The following is a 20,000-nucleotide window of genomic DNA, read 5'->3' as shown; positions in this document are numbered from 1 at the left end:
ATAAATGACTAGTTAAAAAACAGAGAGAGAAGGAAGAAAAAAAAGATGTTTTTAAAAGGCACTTGGCAACAGTCCTTGCTTGTGTGTGACCTAGCGACGGCAGCGTTGCCATGTGGATAGCTGCCGTGGGATAGGGCAGGGGTCAGCCCAGCTTGATGCGGGTGTCCTGGCTGTAGTAGAAGACCTGGAGCAGGATGGCCACGTCGATGAGGATCTGCACGCTGCCACACACCCAGAACTGAGCCGGACTCTCGTTCACCACAAAGTACGTGGTCTTGAATATGTCACCAGCCGTCCACAGTAGCACCATTTTTACACTGAGAGAGAGGAACAAAGAGTAAAGAGAGAGAGAGAGAGAGAGAGAGAGAGAGAGAGAGAGAGAGAGATTTTGATTCTTAAAATTATTCTTTATTACAATATGCAAAACCTTCAATCAATATGTATAAGCACATGGAGATATGAATAAGGCAGAGACATCACACGTGGACACAAAAAGACAGAAAAGGAGAGCGAGGAGGAGAAGAGACCAAAGAGACAGATAGAGAGAAAGTCAGGGAAGGGGGGAAAGAGAGAAATAAAAATGATAGTGAGAATCTATCATTCCTGAATGAAGAACATTTATATACAGGATGCCTCATAAACGAGCACCTCATCCCCAGAGACCGGTCTATTGGCTATCGTAAAAGAGCCAGTTAAACTCAGGGTCATTTTCTCAAACTATTACATCTTCACTCAGTCACACCCCATTCTGTAGATGCTGTACGCTGCCACGGCATGGCGAGGCCAGGGTAAAACAAGAACACAGTGTGTATAGGACATTACGTGCCACCGCCACGCTGTAGTAATGGTCATTATTTATGAAGAGCTGTTACATGAAATGATTCACACAAGAGTGAACACACATATTGGTTTGGTGGACTCTCTGTGCTATAATATGCTATCAAATCATGACCTTGCCAGGGCAGACATCTTGCTTTTCATGATTTTGTCCAACAAGAAAAGACCTGGAACACTGTGTGACTCTTTTGTGCTGGCATCTGCAGGGGTCCTAAAGAAGTTTTTTATCCACCATGCTCAGCCTGAAAGGCCATATACACTACCCTGGAAATCCAGAGTTCTCACGAAAGCACAATTTGAATTGTCTCTGCGAGACACTCTGGCAATGAATAATGATGCACGTTACTTTTACCCCTTGGATCGCAAGGAACCAATCACATCTGTGTATCTGATATAGGCAGGCCATGAGGCGAGCTAAACAGATGACGACAGCGCTGCAACAAATCAGTCAATACACTGGTCGTAGTGTTATCCAATTGCGTCAAAGTCCGGAATCAGTCAGTAAACATTGGTCGTAGTGTTATCCAATTGTGTACAGTGAGATTTTCTCAAATGCATGCTTGGTGCCGCCCCTCGCCCATTTTCATTATTCATGGCCAACCCTTAATCTTTCTAGATTACCAGGGTCTGGATTTTCCAGGCTACATATACACAGCATTAGGTTTGAAAACCTCCTCAATCTAGGTAGGTGTGGACCTCAAATATGATGCAAAGCTAAGGCACATACAGAACCCTTGAAGGGTGTTTACAGAAATACATCATGCCCATACTGATCCTGTACCATGTTAGCATTTCAAAATAACTGATAGAATACAGTGTTTACTGAAGTAGGATAAAGTATCCAAACAATGTTTTCAAAACATTACAGAGCCCAAAATAACACATAATGACACAGCCTACTGTATATCAGCTGTGAAAGGGATGATGCTGAGGGTATGATACAGAATTAAGTAATCATCTTCAGACTTCTTCAAGACGTCTTCTTACAATTTAACATGCAGTTGTTTAGATGTGAACAGATCTTAAGTTTGGGATAAAGTGCACTCTCATCTGATGTGCGGCATGCTCAAGGCCTCTACAGAACTCCTCGAGAAGTTTCAGAGACAGTGACCGAGCCCGGCGTCCGGATCACAAGAGTTCTTGGCTCCGGGAGAGACCCTGCAGAGGCCAGGGCGGGGCCTGTCTAAGATCTTGTCAGTAGTCTCCCGGCATCCCCACACACACTCACAAGGACCTTCAGAGCTGCTTTTCACTTCAGTATTGTGAAGATGAAAACTTTTACTCCATGAGACAGAAGGAGGGAGGGAAAAGGACAGAGAGAGAGAGAGGGAGCGTGGCCTTGTTTGATAAAGATAGACAGTCACTTTCTCCTCCTTTTTCACTGCTCCATCTACCCCCTCTCTCTCTCCCTCTCTCTATCTCTCAGTGGCACAGTAATGTAAAGATCTCAATACTGGTTCAATAAACAAGTGTTAATTCTATTTCTCTCCCTCTCTCTCCCTCTCCTCTCTCTCTTGCTCTCTCTGTCTCCTCCTTTTTCCTTCTCTCTTTCTCCCTCTATCTCTTCCCCCCTCATTAAGTCTTCAGTCACTGGCCTCCCTGTGGAGTTTATGCACAATGAGTTTGCACATTCATCCAAGAGGCGGCAGAGAGAGAGAGAGAGAGAGAGAGAGAGAGAGGACAAAGACTTAGAGATGAAACAAGTGTTTGCGATAGAGGAAAAGAGGAAGATGAGAGAGGAAGACAGAAACGTGGGTCGGAGTTGAGGGGTTTTAAAGGGCACAGTGATATATAGAGAGAGAGAGAGAAAGAAAAAGAGAGAGGGAGAAAAGAGAGTGACAGAGACAGAGAAAAGGGGAACAGGAGTCAAAGAGAAAGAGAGAGAGCACCAGGAGAATGAGGGAGAGTGGAGGGTGCAAGGCGGGAGGAGCACATCCATTAGCTGTCATCATGTGTAGAGGTATGGTGCAAAGGGAGTCACCACTGACACTCACTCTCCAAGCTATCCATTTAGTGACAGCAAGACTACAAACGACCGCCGTGATTGGTCGACCTTATCTAAACGACCTGTCCGTAGTCTCCTTGGTGCTATAAACTCCTTAGCTCAGATGCACACACACACACACACACACACACGTGCACACACACACACACACACACACTTTTTCTGGCCTGACATACCATGAGCAGGTGAGAGCAGACGAAATTATGGTCTCAGGTGGAGTGGTTGATTGATTTGTTTGATTGATTGATTAATGCAGTTGAAAGTTTGATACAAAGCTGTTTTGTTTTTCAATGTATTTATGTGTATAGTGTATGAGAGTATGCACATGCATATGTGTGTGTGTGTGTGTGTGTGTGCATGTGTATGTGTGTGCGCGCGTGCTTGTGTGTGTGTGTGTGTGTGTGTGTGTGTGAGAGAGAGAGAAAAGAGAGGCTATTCACACACACACACACACACACACACACACACACACACACACACACACTTGCATTTTTGTATGCATATAGAGAAAGATAGAAATGGGGAGAGACAATAAAAATGTGCATATGTAAGGTAAAGCAGAAATGAGTTAACGCTGCACATTGCGTGTGGATCCGTGGTTATCGAGTGCTGCAGCAGCAGCAGCAGCAGCAGAATGAATAGGCTTGTTCTGTAGGAGACACGACCTCCCATCCTCCATCAGCAAAACTATGAATTAAAGAGCTTAGAGCGACCCAGTGAAGAGGAAGCAAGTAGAGGAGACACACAAGCACACACACATACAGACACACACAATGAGTGTGAGTGTGTATGTGTGTGTGTGTGTGAGACAGAGAGAAATGGGATGAAAAGGTTTGGTCTGTTGTCAGCACATTTGAATACCCTTTGGTTTTCCAGAGGTACAAACGATATATAACATTTGTTATATTTTTTTTAATGTTACAGTAAATAAAATACAAAAAATACAATAAAACCACAACCCAAAATGTCCAAATTAAACTACTCTATATGATGCCCACCACCATACATTAAAAAATGTACTTTTAAAGCCCACACTCAATGTATAGTCCAGGCAATAAGTGCTACTGGACAAAACTAAACTTATGGGTACCCATTCATAAATTCTGATGTACACACATTTTTTAATTGTTAAGTTTTATGCCAAGCAACATGTGACTACACAGTGATACACAGACTACACTACACAGACTACACAGAGATATTACCATTCCTGGTGTTCTGTCTAAATGTAGGGACACTGACATCTCACTGTGTGTTCTCCACAGTATTTAGGGGAAGTTCAGTGTGTGTGTGTGTGTGTGTGTATGTGTGTGTTCTCCTCAGTATTTAGGGGATGTTCAGTGTGTGTGTGTGTGTGTGTGTCTGTCTGTGTGTGTTCTCCACAGTATTTAGGGGATGTTCAGTGTGTGTGTGTGTGTTCTCCACACACACACTCCACATTTGTGATCTGTGGACACCAACTCACAGAGCTCATTCCTCTCCAGGTTGGGATTAAAACAGGCTGCCCCTGGAGTGCGGTGAACTTCATCCTTGCCATCCTACGCGACATGAACAATAAAACAGTCCAGGCCGTCAGAAAATGGCTGGGGCTGAACTCTCACTCTACCCGGCACCTCTCACGCAAAGAGGGGGGGCTGGGTGTCCCAAATGTGGAATGGGTATACACTGCCACCAGGCTGACACACCTCATCTGCATGCTCAACAATGACGATGCCACTGTCAGAGAGCTAGCCAGAGCTTCCCTCCTGCTGGACCTCCAGGAAGAGAAGGTTCCCTCTGGCCAAACCAGGCCAGGACAGCTTCCTAGGCTTTAGGAGGAAAAGCAGCGGGAAACTGGACACACAAGCTGCAGGCTTTGGAGTCCGATCAGACTGGCCGGACCTAAATGATCTGTGCAACAGAATGTCAGTCAAACTGGAATGGACACAACACAACTCACACACAGCACCACAGGCATCTGATGCAGTTGTCACAGACTCATCTGTAACAGCAGAGGCTACTGTATATCACAACGAGGCACAACACACACTACAGAATACAACAGCAAGGAGATTCCTTCTTAACATAAAACAAACAGACACCAAACAACACTGGACTGGACTCAGAATGGAGGGAAAGTTGGCATGCCTACACTTTGCCGACCACTCTGTCTCACACTCCATGTTCACAAATGCCGCTGTTGGGAAGGACATCCTCTGTTTCACTGTCAAAGCCAGACTGCAGGTGCTACCCACCAAAAACAACCTTGCATTATGGTACCCTGCAATCCACCATCCACACTGTATAATGCACTCAGACTCTGACCATCACCTCGAATCAGTTGCCCATATTGTTAATGGCTGTACTATGTACAAAGGACTTTATACTGCACGCCACGACCGGATTGTTAACCTTATTGCTAACACTGTTAAGGATGTACTTCCAGATAATGTGACCATGTACAAACATTCACGTATTATGCCAGAATGGTTTAACAGCTCCACTGATGTGTTTTGTAACATCCCTAACACCCCTGATGTTGTGTTTTTAGACCGAGACAGAAGGGAAGTACTTATACTTGAAATAGGATGTGTGTACGATCTCTACATGAATGGCTTTTAATGACAAATCATGAAGTACCAACCCATACGGACAAAACTATGTGACCTACAGTAGGCTATCAGTGCAAGCTAGTGGTGTTGATCTTTGGCAGCTTGGGGCATGTCCACAAACTTGTTTCCAGTGGGTTGAGGCTGGCAGGGCTCTCCAGCAGAAAAATAAAACAGCTAGCAAAGTTTTGCTCCATATCTGCAGTTATAGGCAGCCTTGCAGTATGGCGCAGGAGATGTTTTTTGTACCCCTGAATATCATTGAGTGACAAAGCCCTATCTTATCTCTTGAAATATTTGAATCCTGTCTATTGTAATATGATTTGTGGATTTAAATAAAGAATTAAAATGTGTGTTCTCCACAGTATTTAAGGGATGTTCAGTGTGTGTGTGTTCTCCACAGTATTTAAGGGATGTTCAGTGTGTGCGTGTGTGTGTGTGTGTGTGTGTGTGTGTGTGTGTGTGTGTGTGTGTGTGTGTGTTCTCCACAGTATTTAGGGCATGCTCAGTGTGTGTGTGTGTTCTCCACAGTATTAAGGGGATGCTCAGTGTGTGTGTGTGTGTGTGTGTGTGTGTGTGTGTTTCTCCACAGTATTTAGGGGATGTTCAGTGTGTGTGTGTGTGTGTGTGTGTGTGTGTGTGTGTGTGTGTGTGTGTGTGTGTGTGTGTGTGTGTGTTCTCCACAGTATTTAGGGGATGCTCAGTGTGTGTGTGTGTGTGTGTGTGTGTGTGTGTGTGTGTGTGTTCTCCACAGTATTTATGGGATGTTCAGTGTGTGTGTTCTCCACAGTATTTAGGGGATGTTCAGTGTGTGTGTGTGTGTGTGTGTGTGTGTGTGTTCTCCACAGTATTTAGGGGATGTTCAGTGTGTGTGTGTGTGTGTGTGTGTTCTCCACAGTATTTATGGGATGTTCAGTGTGTGTGTTTTCCACAGTATTTAGGGGATGTTCAGTGTGTGTGTGTGTGTGTGTGTGTGTGTGTGTGTGTGTATGTGTGTGTGTGTGTGTGTGTGTGTGTGTGTGTGTGTGTTCTCCACAGTATTTAGTGGATGTTCAGTGTGTGTGTTCTCCACACAGCTGGCGATAAGCTCCCCCACTCTTCCCCACTGCGGTTCTTTTTGTTCTAGCGGGGTCCTGCCTGAAAAAGACGTCTGTGCTCTGGGGATAACAAACATCATTAATGCAGATCAAACATTAACGAGGTAATTAACAAGACCGGGTCATCCGTACAAGAACGACGCAACGACGCAACGCGCCAATAGAGATAAATTGTCCCATAGAGGTCATTCATCTCCCACTGTCTTACTGACTCTCCCTATCTCCCTCCCTCACACACACACACACACACACACACACACACACACACACACACACAATGTACACACACACATAAACAAGCCACACACACTGACACACACACAAACTCACCAGACAGGCTTGCAGCCCTTTGGGAACAAAGTCAACCAATCCATCACACATTTGTACAAACTCATTCTCTCTCTCCCTCTCTCCTCACTCTCAGAGTCACAACAACACACACACACAAACACACACACTCATACACCCTTCATCTCTTGCACTTACTAAAACAAGCACTCTCCTCTTCCAATCCCTCTCTTTTCTTTTACACACACACACACACACACACACACACACACACACTCCCCTTTGTATCCCACTCTTCATCTCCCTCGTTGGGGCCTCCAAAGCCTGGTGTGGACTGACAGCAGATGAAAGCATCACTCCTCAGCTACTCGAGTTGTGCCCTGGGGCCTGTGTGTGTGTGCGTGCGTGCGTGTGTGTGTGTGTGTGTGTGTGTGTGTGTGTGTGTGTGTGTGTGTGTGTGTGTGTGTATGTGTGTGTGTGTGTGTGTGCATGTCTTTGTGCATGTGTGTGTGTGTGCATGCATGTCTGTGGGGAGGAGAAGTGATTATTGTATTGATCAGTGAATGCTGATGATGCCGGCCTTATGCCACTCGTGCATCCAGGACTCCCTTGCTCTCTCTTCATCCCTCTATCCACTGCCTCTCCACTCACACTGCTCTCTCTCTCTTAATCCCTCTATCCTCTGTCTATCCATTCACACTGTTCTTTCTTTTAATCCCTCTATCCTCTGCCTCTCCACTCATACTGCTCTCTTTCTTAATCCCTCTATCCTCTGCCTATCCATTCACACTGCTCTCTCTCTCTTCATCCCTCTATCCTCTGCCTCTCCAATCATACTGCTCTCTCTCTCTTCATCACTCTATCCATTCACACTGCTCTCTCTCTTTATCCTTCTATCCACTCACACCACTGACAGGTCCTCTCACCCACTGATCCCCTCTCAGCCTGACACCTTCATTTCACTTGCAACAGAGAGAGAGAGAGAGAGAGAGAGAGAGAGAAATAGAGGGAGAAAGAGAGAGTGAGAGAGAGAGTGAGAGAGAGAGTGAGAGAGAGAGAATAGGAGAGGGCAGAGAGATAACAGAAAAGATAGAAGGACTCTGCTATAACACAGAGTGTAATACAAGATGAAAAGAATGAAGAAAGTAAGTGACACATGGATGGAGAGGATAGGGAGAGAGAAGCCAGAGAGAGGAGGAGGCTATTGGACCTGGCGCTGGTCATGTTAATACTAGGGCTGTCTGAACAGTTAAGGGTTAAGTAGCGTAGTAATGGGGGCCTAGTGGAAAGACTGCTGGTAACGTGGAGCTAATGTAAAGTTTTTCAAAAAGCCCGCTGCAGACATGGAGAGGGGGGAGGAGAGAGAGTAGATGTTACAAGCAGTAGTCTAAAAAGACCACGGAGATGCTCAGGAGCGGCACCATAAAATTCAGAGGAAATGACAAGAAATGAGGGAGTGAATGAGACTGAACGATCTCTGGTCTCTGTTTATTAAGGAGCAAAGGCAACTATAATGAGAACGAAAATGGAAAACAGAGGGGAGGGGACTTTGACTGTGATAGCAGTGGTGGTTAGAGAGTGAGGGAGAGAGAGAGAGAGAGAGAGGGGGGAGAGAGAATGATTACTGGAGATAGAAAAGAAGAGATAGAGAGATGGAGAGTGGGTATCTGGCTGTGTAATTGGACTGAGTAGCATTGACTGAGAACTGATGGGGAACATTATTTGTCGCTTATGGGGTCATGGTCTTGCTCTGGGCTTACAGAAGTGGTCTCTCCCTCTCTCTCTCTCTCTCTCTCTCTGTGTGTGTGTGTGTGTGTGTGTGTGTGTCAAAGGCCTCTTTGATATTTGACGGGTTCTGGCCATGAGCCACTATGCAGGGTAATAATCTTTTTGTTTGTCCTTGATGTCGACCCTCTAGCAGGGAAGTGCAATTTCAAGATCAAGCATGATAGGCTTGGATGAGAGAATGAGGTTCAGAGTGGCACTCCTGGAAATGGCACATTCGGCCTCTCATGTCCTAGAGGGGGTGTGAGCAGAGGCAGAAAGTTCAGCTCTAATCGTCAACCTTCAGCAGTCAGCAGAGTTTGAGAAAGCTGTGGCAATGACATGGAGCGTTGGGGCTCAGGGCTAACGAAAAGAGCCAGTGGTGTCAGCGTACTGTAGTAACGCACCGAGGTATATTAACACCGGCCCTGTGGGCAGAAAACAGCAGTTAACGCTCAGCTTCCTTTTAGGTAAAATGCATAAAGTTCAGTCAAGGCATCAGTCAACGATTACTGTGAAGGACTCAAATTGCCAACTTTTAGTAGTCAGCAAAGTTGGAGAGTTGTAAGCAGGGACGATGAGTATTGAGGCATAAGGCCACTATGACTATAGAAAGAAACCTTTGGTGTCAATATGGCCGTGCACAGATTTATACTTTAATCAGCACCATGGACAGCACCCAACAGGGTTCAGTACTCTGTAAGGTGAAATGCACATACAAGCTCAGACAAGGATTCAGGCTGTATTTACTTTACATCAAGACTAGCCCCATGGACAGCACCGAACAGGGTTCACCACTTGTTAGGTTGAAAAGCACATACAATTTCAGACAAGGAATCATGTTTATCTCTGAGGGGCAATCCAAAACAATCAACTAACCATCTGCTGACAGCAAGCACTAGTAATTGGGCTCGTGGTGAATGTATCCCCTGTTGAATGGTGGTGAATACTGGCACACAAAATGGTGTGCAGTAAAAGTCTCACTGTGCTTGTGTGGTTTCGGTTATGGGCTGTCATCTGTTTCTGAGTCTGACTATGACCAACCATGGGGCTAAACTGTGATTTGATATTAGGTTTCCACGGGGGGACATTCTATGAGTGGCTTCAATGACTGAACGGACACACATCACACATACACAGACATGTATACACACACATAAACACACACACATATATCAAACAGACACACACACACACACACACACACACACACACACACACACACACACACACACACACACACACACACAACACACACAAGCACACACACACACACACACACACACACACACACACACACAGACAGAGGGGGAAGAAAGAGAGAGAATGGTTACTGCACACACACACACACACACACACAAACACACACACACACTAGCACACACACAAGCACACACACACAAACACACACACACACACACACATTACTTTTAAGAGCACCATCTGCACTGATTTACAAGACAGCAGCTCTACCACTTTTTCATCAAAGCCATGTGTGTGTGTGTGTGTGTGTGTGTGTGTGTGTGTGTGTGTGTGTGTGTGTTTCCCATACAATATGTCTCCCTTTAGTGCAGCTCAGTGTATAGGTGTGTGAGTGTAGCAGCTGGTGGGGTGGTCTGTGTGTTTGAATGTGTGTGTGTGTGTTTCCCATACAATATGTCCCTCTTTAGTGCAGCTCAGTGTATAGGTGTGTAAGTGTGGCAGCTGGTGGGGTGGTCTGTGTGTCCCTCTTATCCATCAAACCAAACAGAGCACACAGACAAGGACCAGACAAGGTCACTGCCCACAAGCCTGGCTAGTTAGAGGTGGTTTGCAATGTGTGTGTGTGTGTGTGTGTGTGTGTGTCTGTGTGTGGCTGTTTGTGTGTGTGTGTGTGTGTGTGTGTGTGTGTGTGTGTGTGTGTGTGTGTGTGTGTGTGTGTATGTACTGTATGTGTGCGACAGATACCAAGAGAAAGATCAATAGAGTGTGTCAGAGGGTTATGTGTGCTTTCACATAAACATGTGTTTGTATGCAAAAGGTCATACATATGTGTGTGTGTGTGTGTGTGTGTGTGTGTGTGTGTGTGTGTGTGTGTGTGTGTGTGTGTGTGGGGGGGAAATCACACATGTATGAAGCCCCCATATCTATAGCTAGAAATGTAAGACCTCATTCTGTCCTCTGATTTCCATGATTTCCAAATGCCACCAGCCGTTCCATTGATTGTCATGTTCCAGGCACATGTGTTCTACTGGGCTACTCATGCGTGTGCCATCACGTGAGAGGTGTCGAGATATAAAGCTATGAATCCATGCCTCGTGTACGGCAGTAAACCAGTAGCTTGTGCCCAGGCTTCAATCAAATTGAAATGGTGAAACTCACACTCAAGAACGGTGAAAACTACAAAAAGAAAAATGTAAAAATAAAAAAATGAATAAACAACTAGACTAAAAAAGGTTCCACTGAGTAAATGTATCACTTGACACACTTCACATGCACATGGATAATATTCTCAGGTGGGTGAAACCCAGCCTCAGTGCAAGCAAAACCAAATCTCTTCCCAAAGATAACAGACTCATGTGAGACACACAAGCAAAACCAAATCTCTTCCCAAAGATAACAGACTCATGTGAGACACACAAGGAACACGCAGCAACATGAGCGCCTGCTGAGCAACATGACAGTTACACGGAGAGGGAGGAGAGAGGGAATGACCTCCTTGGGAGAAAATAAAAACACGCTTGACCCCCCCCTGCTGTGTGTACTTACCCCTGTGATAAAGCACACTGCTGATGAGTCATGCTTTTATCAGTCCAGGAGCTCAAAGCAACCCGAATAACAACAACAAAAACCAAAATAACAACAAAACAGATAAATTGGAGAGCGTTTGGTGCCTTGCTGTGGCGTCCTCTAATAGAGAGCATCGCTGACAGGCCACTTTTGTCGGCTTTTCGCTGGCGTACACAGCACGTTTAATTGAAAATAAAAGAGCAATGTCTTTGATCCTGACTAAGACTGTGTGTGTGTGTGTGTGTGTGTGTGTGTGTGTGTGTGTGTGTGTGTGTGTGTGTGTGTATGATGACCAGACACACACTATTCTTGAAATTATCTTTCTTTTTCTTAAGTATGCATGGCACTTGAGGGAGAACATGTTTCGTGAAAGGTAGAATATGCACCTTGCATTTAAATGAGTAAGAGAGAGAGTGTGTGTGTGTGTGTGTGTGTGTGTCTGTGTGTGTGTGTGTGTGTGTGTGTGTGTGTGTGTGTGTGTCTGTGTGTATGTTTGTGTATGTGTGTGTGTGCGTGTGCGTGTGTGTGTGATGTGGTGCAGTGAGTGACACTGTAAAAGGAGAACACCAAGGAGATTTATTGACTTAACAGTTAACAAGCTGCTGTGACCGTACTGAGTGTCTCTCTCTCTCACTCTCGCACACACACACACACACACACACACACACACACACACACACACACACACACACACACACAGAAGCAGCAGCAGCAGCAGGGGTACAGTCCTGACATAAGGTCAAGAGCAGGTATCAGCAGAGTTTATATGGTATTCCCTGAGGTCTGTCTGAGTATGCAGGATGTTCCTGGTCCAATAGAGCCTTATGACATGACCCCCACTAACCGCTGCATCTCACACATACAGTACCCGTCAACTACCAAAGCACCTTAGTTCTCTCTACACAGCAAAATACAAAGTACTGCTCCAAAATATCAATATGTCAATATCAGCAAAATATCAAAGTATTCTGAGTCAGAATGTCCAGCATGAGAAGCCCTTTGATATGAACTAACTGGAGGCTGGACGCTAGCCCCTCAAAGCTGTTTGAAGAAGCTACTCCAACTACAGCACGGAGCAGGACACACATCTAACTTCAAAGCTAGGCCTGCTTTTATTTCTGCTTAAATGCGCTTAACCTCCTCTTACGCGATGCATATATTATATTAATGGTGGACTAGCATCGAAAAGCCGTTATTGAGAGCCAGTGGGGGGTGTTGAGATGGACAAGCACCGCCGGACCCCCCTACACACTCCTCTACTTCTCCCCTGTCACACTCACCCAGACTGATAAATCAAAAAGAGACGCTTCAGGGTGGAAGGAGAGAAAGAGAGAGAGAGAGAGAGAGAATGAGAGAGAGAGAGAGAGAGAGAGGGAGAGAGAGGGAGAGAGAGAGAGAGAGAGAGAATGAGAGAGAGAGGGAGAGAGAGAGAGAGAGAGAGAGAGAGAGAGAGAGAGAGAGAGAGAGGGGAGAGAGACGAGGAAAGAGCTCAAGCAAGGCACATGGAACACATGGTATGAAATATGCATGGACATCGATTTTTCTTGCTGTACCCAAACACTGGAAAGTTTGCATATTTTCTGGAAGAGACAAATTTGCTTCCCAGCAAGAGGGTAGGAGGAGAGATGAATGGCAAAACACACGTGTTTAGAGAGCTCTTCATTTAGAATGCTCTTGAAGGATGTCAAAAAGGCCTCCATTTAGCATGACTTGTAAGGGAGAGAGAGAAAAACACACAAACAAGCAAAAACCTTATACACACACACACACACACACACACACACACACACACACACACACACACACACAGGCACACACGCATACACAAACACACACACATGATGAAGTGATTTCATTTCTCGAGTCCCTCTCAGCATGGCATTTCAACTCAGTCAGCATTCAGCAGCAGCATTCATTACTACCAGACCTCCGTCTGATTAACAGAACCATGAGTCCTTTAGGGCAGGGCTGGGCACGGCTGGGCAGCCTGAGTGATGACCCTAATGGGACAGGAAATCAGGAAGTCTCCCACAGCAGGATATGAAGGCCTGAGGATGACCCTATTCCTAACACTAACTTGTTATGACAAAAACCGAATGACACTAAATGACAAAAGCGTTATGTCATAAACGTTTATGACTTGTTTATGACATGTTCATGACAGTGTCATGTCACTCTTATGTTGATACTGTCAAGTAAAGTGTAACCAAAATCTTTCATCACTCAAACTTCTCGTCTAAAAATCTTTCATCTTTTTATTCTTTTTATTTCTCAGGGTTTCCTAGGGTTCCTTATTCTCCTCTCCGTCCCCATCTACCTCTCTCCCCTCCTTTCTCTCCCCCCTCTTCTCTCTCTCCCACAGGCCTGCCCTGTACGCTCCATGAATAATCCCTCTGATTTCCAGGTCTGGGCGCTGGGGAGAGGCGGTGGCAGGTGTGGTGGTGGTGGTGGTACTGAGGCCCTGATGTGTGGCTGATGTGTGGCGCGGTTGGGTCTCTATTCGATCAATGGCTCCCTCTCACCGTCGCACACTCCAATCACCTGCACGCACGCACAATGCCACCCACATCCAGTTTGGGGACCTCTGTCTTATTTCAGTTTGGTCTCTAACAGTCTGAATGAGTTCTGATATCATTCAGCCATGGTGCAGAGTTTAACCCCCACCCACCCACCCATTCATCCCTCCTGATACACACCAAAGCTGCCATAGTGCAGAGTTTAACCCCACCCACCCACACATTCATCCCTCCTGATACACCCCAAAGCTGTCAACCCTCCCGTTTTTTGGGTTTCTCACATATTTTGACTTTTTCCCTGCTATATACCCAGTTTAATATACTGCTCAAAAAAATTAAGGGAACACTTCAATCATACACTGGATCGGTACTCTGACACTGTTTGGTTCTGAGCACAAGTAAAACTTTTGAGGTGAGTTTTTTTATTTTGCAAGAACTGTCAGACATTCTGTGAATGTAGTTTGAGAATGGAGAAAAGGGTGGAAGGTTTCTAAAAATGTGTTAACAATTAACAATTGTGGAAAACTGTAAGTGTTCCCTTAATTTTTTGAGCAGTGTATTTTCGCGTAAAATATCCTGTATTTCAATACTCACATAACATTAGCCCTACCATCGAACCTGTCAGTCTCTGTACTGTTATCCTGTTGCTACCCCCTTGCCCTTCCAGGGAAACAGATGTTTACAAAGCATCATTTTGCTTGCTTGAAAGCGACCTTAGAGTGATATTAGCCTATTTAAGATAACGGCGTGATTGTTGTGAGAGCACAATTTGTTGCCAATCTGTAAGCAAAGTTACCTTAGACCTAGTTTCCCACCTCGTTTAGTTAGTGCAGCAGTTTTGTAGTCTGATTATTTTGGTCTGAGTATTCTTGCTGTTAGCAGAGGGACAGCAACAGGGATATTTCCCGTACTTTGGGTGAGAAACCCGGGAAATCTCCCTTATTTCCAATGCTCAATGTTGACAACTATGATATACACCTGCAGAACTACATCTAAGCTCCATGGCTTTCTCTTCTGTATCGTTGAACAGGAGGTCTTTGGTGATTTTGGAGTGATTTTAAAATGTGTTTTACAAGTCTCTTTGAATAAAAGTGTCTGAATAAACATATAATAACCATAGATCCATCTACTGCTGGACTGTAGAATATGATGAGCTGTTTTAATGCAAAGGGAAGCTTAAAATGGGGTGGCAATAATAATTGTGGCACTTGTCTTTTTATTAAGAATATTTATTTCTTTATGAGGAATTTTTGTGTCTATGATGAAAATTTGCTTCCCTTCAAGGTTGGATTTTTTCCTTCCAAGGTTGCATTGTTTTCATTGTGAGATTACAATAAATCACCAAAATATGATCATTTATACCTATTTTTAGTCAACAGTCTAACCAATGTTCAACCAGCTACATGCTTATAACTGTGTGATAGCTATACAGCAGAGGACAAATCAACTTGAAGGTCTTTTTTTAGACCCAAAACAGGTGCACCTATTTCACCTGTGACTACACACTCAACAATAGAGCAAGGCTGCAGGTTTTCTGCTCTCCTACCCTCTCTCTCCCCCTCTTACCCCTTCACCTCTGTCTCAAACTTCCCACCTTCACTTTGTCCATGTTTTTCCCCAATTTACCGGCATAACCATCCATGTACAGTTTTGCCAAAGCACAAGTCTCTCTCTTACTCTCTTATCTCTCTCTCTCCTTCACCTCTCTCTCTCTCTCTCTACCCTATCTCTCTTTCCTTTGCCTCTCTCTCTGCCTCTCCTATTCCCCTGCAATCATACTCATCACTGCATCTCTGTCTGATCTTCTGTCTTCTCTCCATAAAGATAGACCACCACCCCCACCACCCCCCACCACCACCACCACCATCCTGCCTTCCCACAAATGTTCACCTGGCCCCCATAACTCTCCACCCTCCCAGTTCCAGAGAGTGAACGGCGTGGGCGTCCATAACAGATTCCTTCCACATAGTTAAACTCCCGCTCCCGCATGGATAATTACGACCAATATTTCACCACGCCGCTCAGACTGGCTCGCTAGTCCCCGGGATGCCCACATCGGTCCTCCTCATCAGGACCGGGCGGGGGATCCTGAGGGGTGTTTCACAAATGGCTTTGAAAGGTGCCAGGGAGAGCAGGCTGGCAGCCTGGCATGCTGGAGGGCTGCACCACCGGCTGGCTGGCTGGCGTCCCCCTGACGTTTGAGCTCTCTCGGGCACTGGTGCCAACTCTAGGAGGGGCAACTCTCGGGCAAGGGCAGCGCGTTGGCAGGAGCACATGGTGAGCTTACAGGAAGACGTCAGTTGGAGAGGAGGAGGAGGAGGAGGAGGAAGAGGAGGGGCGGGGGGCTCTCTGTGTGCGATGATGGAACTGGTGATAAAGGAAACTGCTGACTCAGCGAGTGTTGTTTGTGATAAGTAAACACACACACACACACACACACACACACACACACACACACACAAGGACTCTTACTGTAATAATTCTCTCAGTATGGGGTGGAAAGCATTGGTTGGGGTCATTCAGAAAAAAAGCCTCCAAGCTGTTGTGTTCTGCACACATTTCCCTTGTGTGATCTTAAGGTTACATGGAAGAAGTCACGACACACAAGCTCTTTTTCTCTCCTTCTTTCTCTCTCTCTCTCTCAATTCAATTCAATTCTATCCAATCCAATCCAATCCAATTTCATGTATTTCATGTATGTTTGTATGGTGTTGGCTTTGTATCAGGTGCGTCATGATTCCATGGTTTGAGGAATGATCCAAAAGAGCTTTATTGATATGACGTAGTCTCTCTCTCTCTCTCTCTCTCTCTGTCTCTCTCTCTCTTTCTCTCTCTCGCTCTATTTCTCTAATGCATGCACACACACATACACACACACACACACACACACAAGCAAAAGGTAGAGGGAATAAAATAGCACCACATATAGGGCCAGATGTACTAATGCTTTTGCGCCCACTTCAGGCGTATTTGTTTTGCAACGTGCACGTAATGGCAAGGCATGTACAAACAGGCCGCACTTGGGTAAAACCGCAGGCTGCCTGTCACAGGAGCTAAAAATGACAAATTGCGCTATCCTGTGTCATGCATATGCATTCAGAGGAGGGTCAGGGGAAAGAGGGAGTTTCGTGTAAAAAGATGGGAGGGGAAGTGTAAAATGTGCCTAATTAGGTATTCCCCTGCATGTATGAAAACTGCACATGAAAGCGCACGTCTGTTTTGCGGTGAAATATTTACGCCTGGTAAAAGCAGGTGTCAATCCAAATTACAGATAAATGTGTCAATAAGAGGAACTTTCAGACAACAGAATCGCTATTCAGAGCACCAGTTTTGCATCTGTACTTTATCAAGAGCAACTTTAACTTTCGTTGGGCTTTCGAATGTCCTACTATCACTTTCACGTTATCCACTTAAACTTTCCTACTTGCTAGATTTGACCAATCTTCCATAGCCTACGTGCACAAGTAGTTTGAGTAGAACTACTGCTCTTCATTATCTCCCTGCTTGTTGACATCTGATCATGTATTGTATTTTTTCATGATCGCTAAACGTTTGATTCTTTTTAATGTTGTCATCAGTGAACTTAAAGCAACACTAAAGAGTTTTTTGTACCTTAAAATAATGTTTCCAAAATCGTTACAATGGTTCTTCAACTCGTAACAGGGTGAACGGCATTTCTGCATTCGCTTCGCGACCCTCTATCCGGTTATAACTGCACTATGCAAGATTGCCAGATCAGGTAGCGGATCTGTAGTTCAAAGGAATGAGACATAAGAAACTACAAATTTGACTTGCTTCTCATGTCGCAATACATCATACTTTCATAAAACCATGCAAAGTACTCTACCTTGTCTGTGGACATTGTTATTTCCAAAGCCGGTGCTGAATAAACAAAAAGTGTGCCAGCGACAGAGAAAAAGTGCTTTGGTGTTGCTTTAATTCAACTGTGCTTACAATTGAAGTATGCCGTTTAGTTGTGGACGTTTGTAAATTGCGGTATGGGGGCGGAGAAAGGTGCTGATTACCCGATGAACTGCTGGTTTGATAAATACCACGTATACTTTCTGCGGGTTGGCCATGGTACTGAAAAACGCTACGTTTGCAAATATACGTACATCTGGTCTATAGTGGTGTACGGAGAATAGGGATACATTTTGTGTTGCCAGAGCAACTAATGATGAGAACTCTCAGGGCAGCAGAAGCCATCCAGTGGAGAGTCCTGATAGGCCCGACTCTGATCTCCTCCCCCCTGTGGAGCACCTCTACCTGAGACACTCTTAATGAGAGGAAGTGAGGGGAGCCGAGGATTAGGAGGAGATAGAGCCAGACAAACACACTCACAGAGAGATGAATGCCCCTCAAGATATTCCATAACAACAATAACTGCGGCCACGACAACCCAATAAAGCACCTGAGCTCTCGCTTCCTTTTGAGTGTGTAAACAACAGTGTGAGTGTGTTTGTGTGTGTGTGTGTGTGTGTGTGTATGTCTCTGTGTGTGTGTGTGTGTGTGTGTGTGTGTGTGTGTGTGTGTGTGTGTGTGTGTGTGTGTGTGTGTGTGTTGCATCCTGTGGTTTCCCCTGAAGAGGTGAGTAAGCGCCACAGCATCACACTCACCTTGGTTATTTTTAAAAGGGGGAATGAAAACTTTCCACTCATTGTGTTTGGGAGTTTGACTGTGTATGCATATGTGTGTGTGTGTGTGTGTGTGTGTGTGTGTGTGTGTGTGTGTGTGTGAGAGAGAGAGAGAGAGAGAGAGAGAGAGAGAGAGAGGGAGAGAGAGACAGAGCGCATGTGAGAGTGCATGTGTGTGCGTGTTAGTGTGTGCATGTGTAACTACAGTATTGCATGTGCATGGTGATGTGATGATATCATACACACGTGTGTGTGTGTGTGTGTGTGTGTGTGTGTGTGTGTGTGTGTGTGTGTGTGTGTGTGTGTGTGTGTGAGTACTACTTACATGTTTGTGTGTGAGTGTGCGTTTGCCTGCATGTGCCTGACTCCCGGGGGTAATCAGGCCTTCTCGGGCCCAGGCAATGTTTCTATCTGCCTGTGGCTGATGAAGCAGAAAGCTGCCCGCAATCCCACAGGGACTCTCTCTCTCTCTTTCTCTCTCTGTATGTGTTTGTGTATCTGTGTGTGCGTGTGTGTGTGTGTGTGTGTGTGTGTGTGTGTGTGTGTGTGTGTGTGTGTGTGTGTGTGTGTGTGTGTATGTCCATGCTTGTTTAGGAAACAGATTACAGTATCAGCCCCATCAGCGCAGCAGAGTTCAGGCTCTGACCACACACTGGCCTTAAATAGAATCATCACACACACATCCACATCCCTCACACAGGGAAAACAGAAAAGTGTCCTTCCTTTCTGTCCTCCCTCCTTCCACCCTCTCCTCCCTCTCTCCTTCTCCCTTCTTACCCCTCCCTCTCTCTCTCTCTCTCTCTCTCTCTCTCTCTCTCTCAATTCAATGCAATTCAATTCAATTCAAGTGTGCTTTATTAGCATGACAAATATTTTTGAATTGCCAAAGCATTTAAACATTTAAACATAAGGTTTACATAGAGAATGCTTGGAGTGCAATATATGGCAAATAGATCTCTCTCTCTCTCTCTCTCTCTCTCTCTCTCTCTGTCTCTCTCTCTGTCTCTCTCTCTCTCTCGCACGCGTGTGCACATTTGCTGATGAGCATGAATGCTATCTGCATGCTAATTGCAGATAATGTTCTGCGCTAAACATAAATTCTTAGTACTTGGTGGCTAAAGTAGCAATCCCACTGATCCGGTCGGGTAAAAGAACCAACTAAAATGGCTTGCTACTTATTAATGGACTCGGGCTACTAAATACATTTATAGCATTAAGTGAGTGGAAGGGAAATCTATCCCAGATCTCATGAGAGTCATTGCCAGAGATGACTCTCTCTCTCCTGGGACTCACTCACTGCTGTCTGAGAAGGATGGGGTGCTTAAGCGTGATGGAGTGTGAAGGTTGTTTTTGTGTGTGTGCTGTGTGTGTGTGTGTGTGTGTGTGTGTGTGATTGTGTATGTGTGTGTGTGTGTGTGTGTGTGTGTGTGTGTGTGTGTGTGTGTGTGTGTGTGTGTGTGAGAGTGTGGGGTGTGGTAAGTAGATAAGAAGTGTAGGGGAGT

The 20,000-nt window shown here is 45.3% G+C and overlaps 1 protein-coding gene across 2 annotated transcripts in view; it reads right to left on the bottom strand.

The window, feature by feature from the left end:
• si:dkey-246g23.2 (solute carrier family 66 member 2) overlaps positions 1 to 20,000 on the bottom strand; it is a 62,569-nt gene that overhangs the window by 3,128 nt on the left and 39,441 nt on the right. For both annotated transcript variants that reach the window (XM_048256709.1, XM_048256710.1), the window contains exon 5: positions 1 to 317. This exon is cut by the window's left edge and continues 3,128 nt beyond it. In XM_048256709.1, the coding sequence (XP_048112666.1) occupies positions 143 to 317 (175 nt within the window). In that variant the 3' untranslated portion in view covers positions 1 to 142. The remainder of the gene's footprint in view (positions 318 to 20,000) is intronic.

The sequence above is a fragment of the Alosa alosa genome, chromosome 11 (assembly GCF_017589495.1).
Source record: "Alosa alosa isolate M-15738 ecotype Scorff River chromosome 11, AALO_Geno_1.1, whole genome shotgun sequence".
NCBI lineage: Eukaryota > Metazoa > Chordata > Actinopteri > Clupeiformes > Clupeidae > Alosa > Alosa alosa.
The sequence above is the reverse complement of the archived record's forward strand: the minus strand, read 5'-3'. Positions and strand labels throughout refer to the sequence as shown.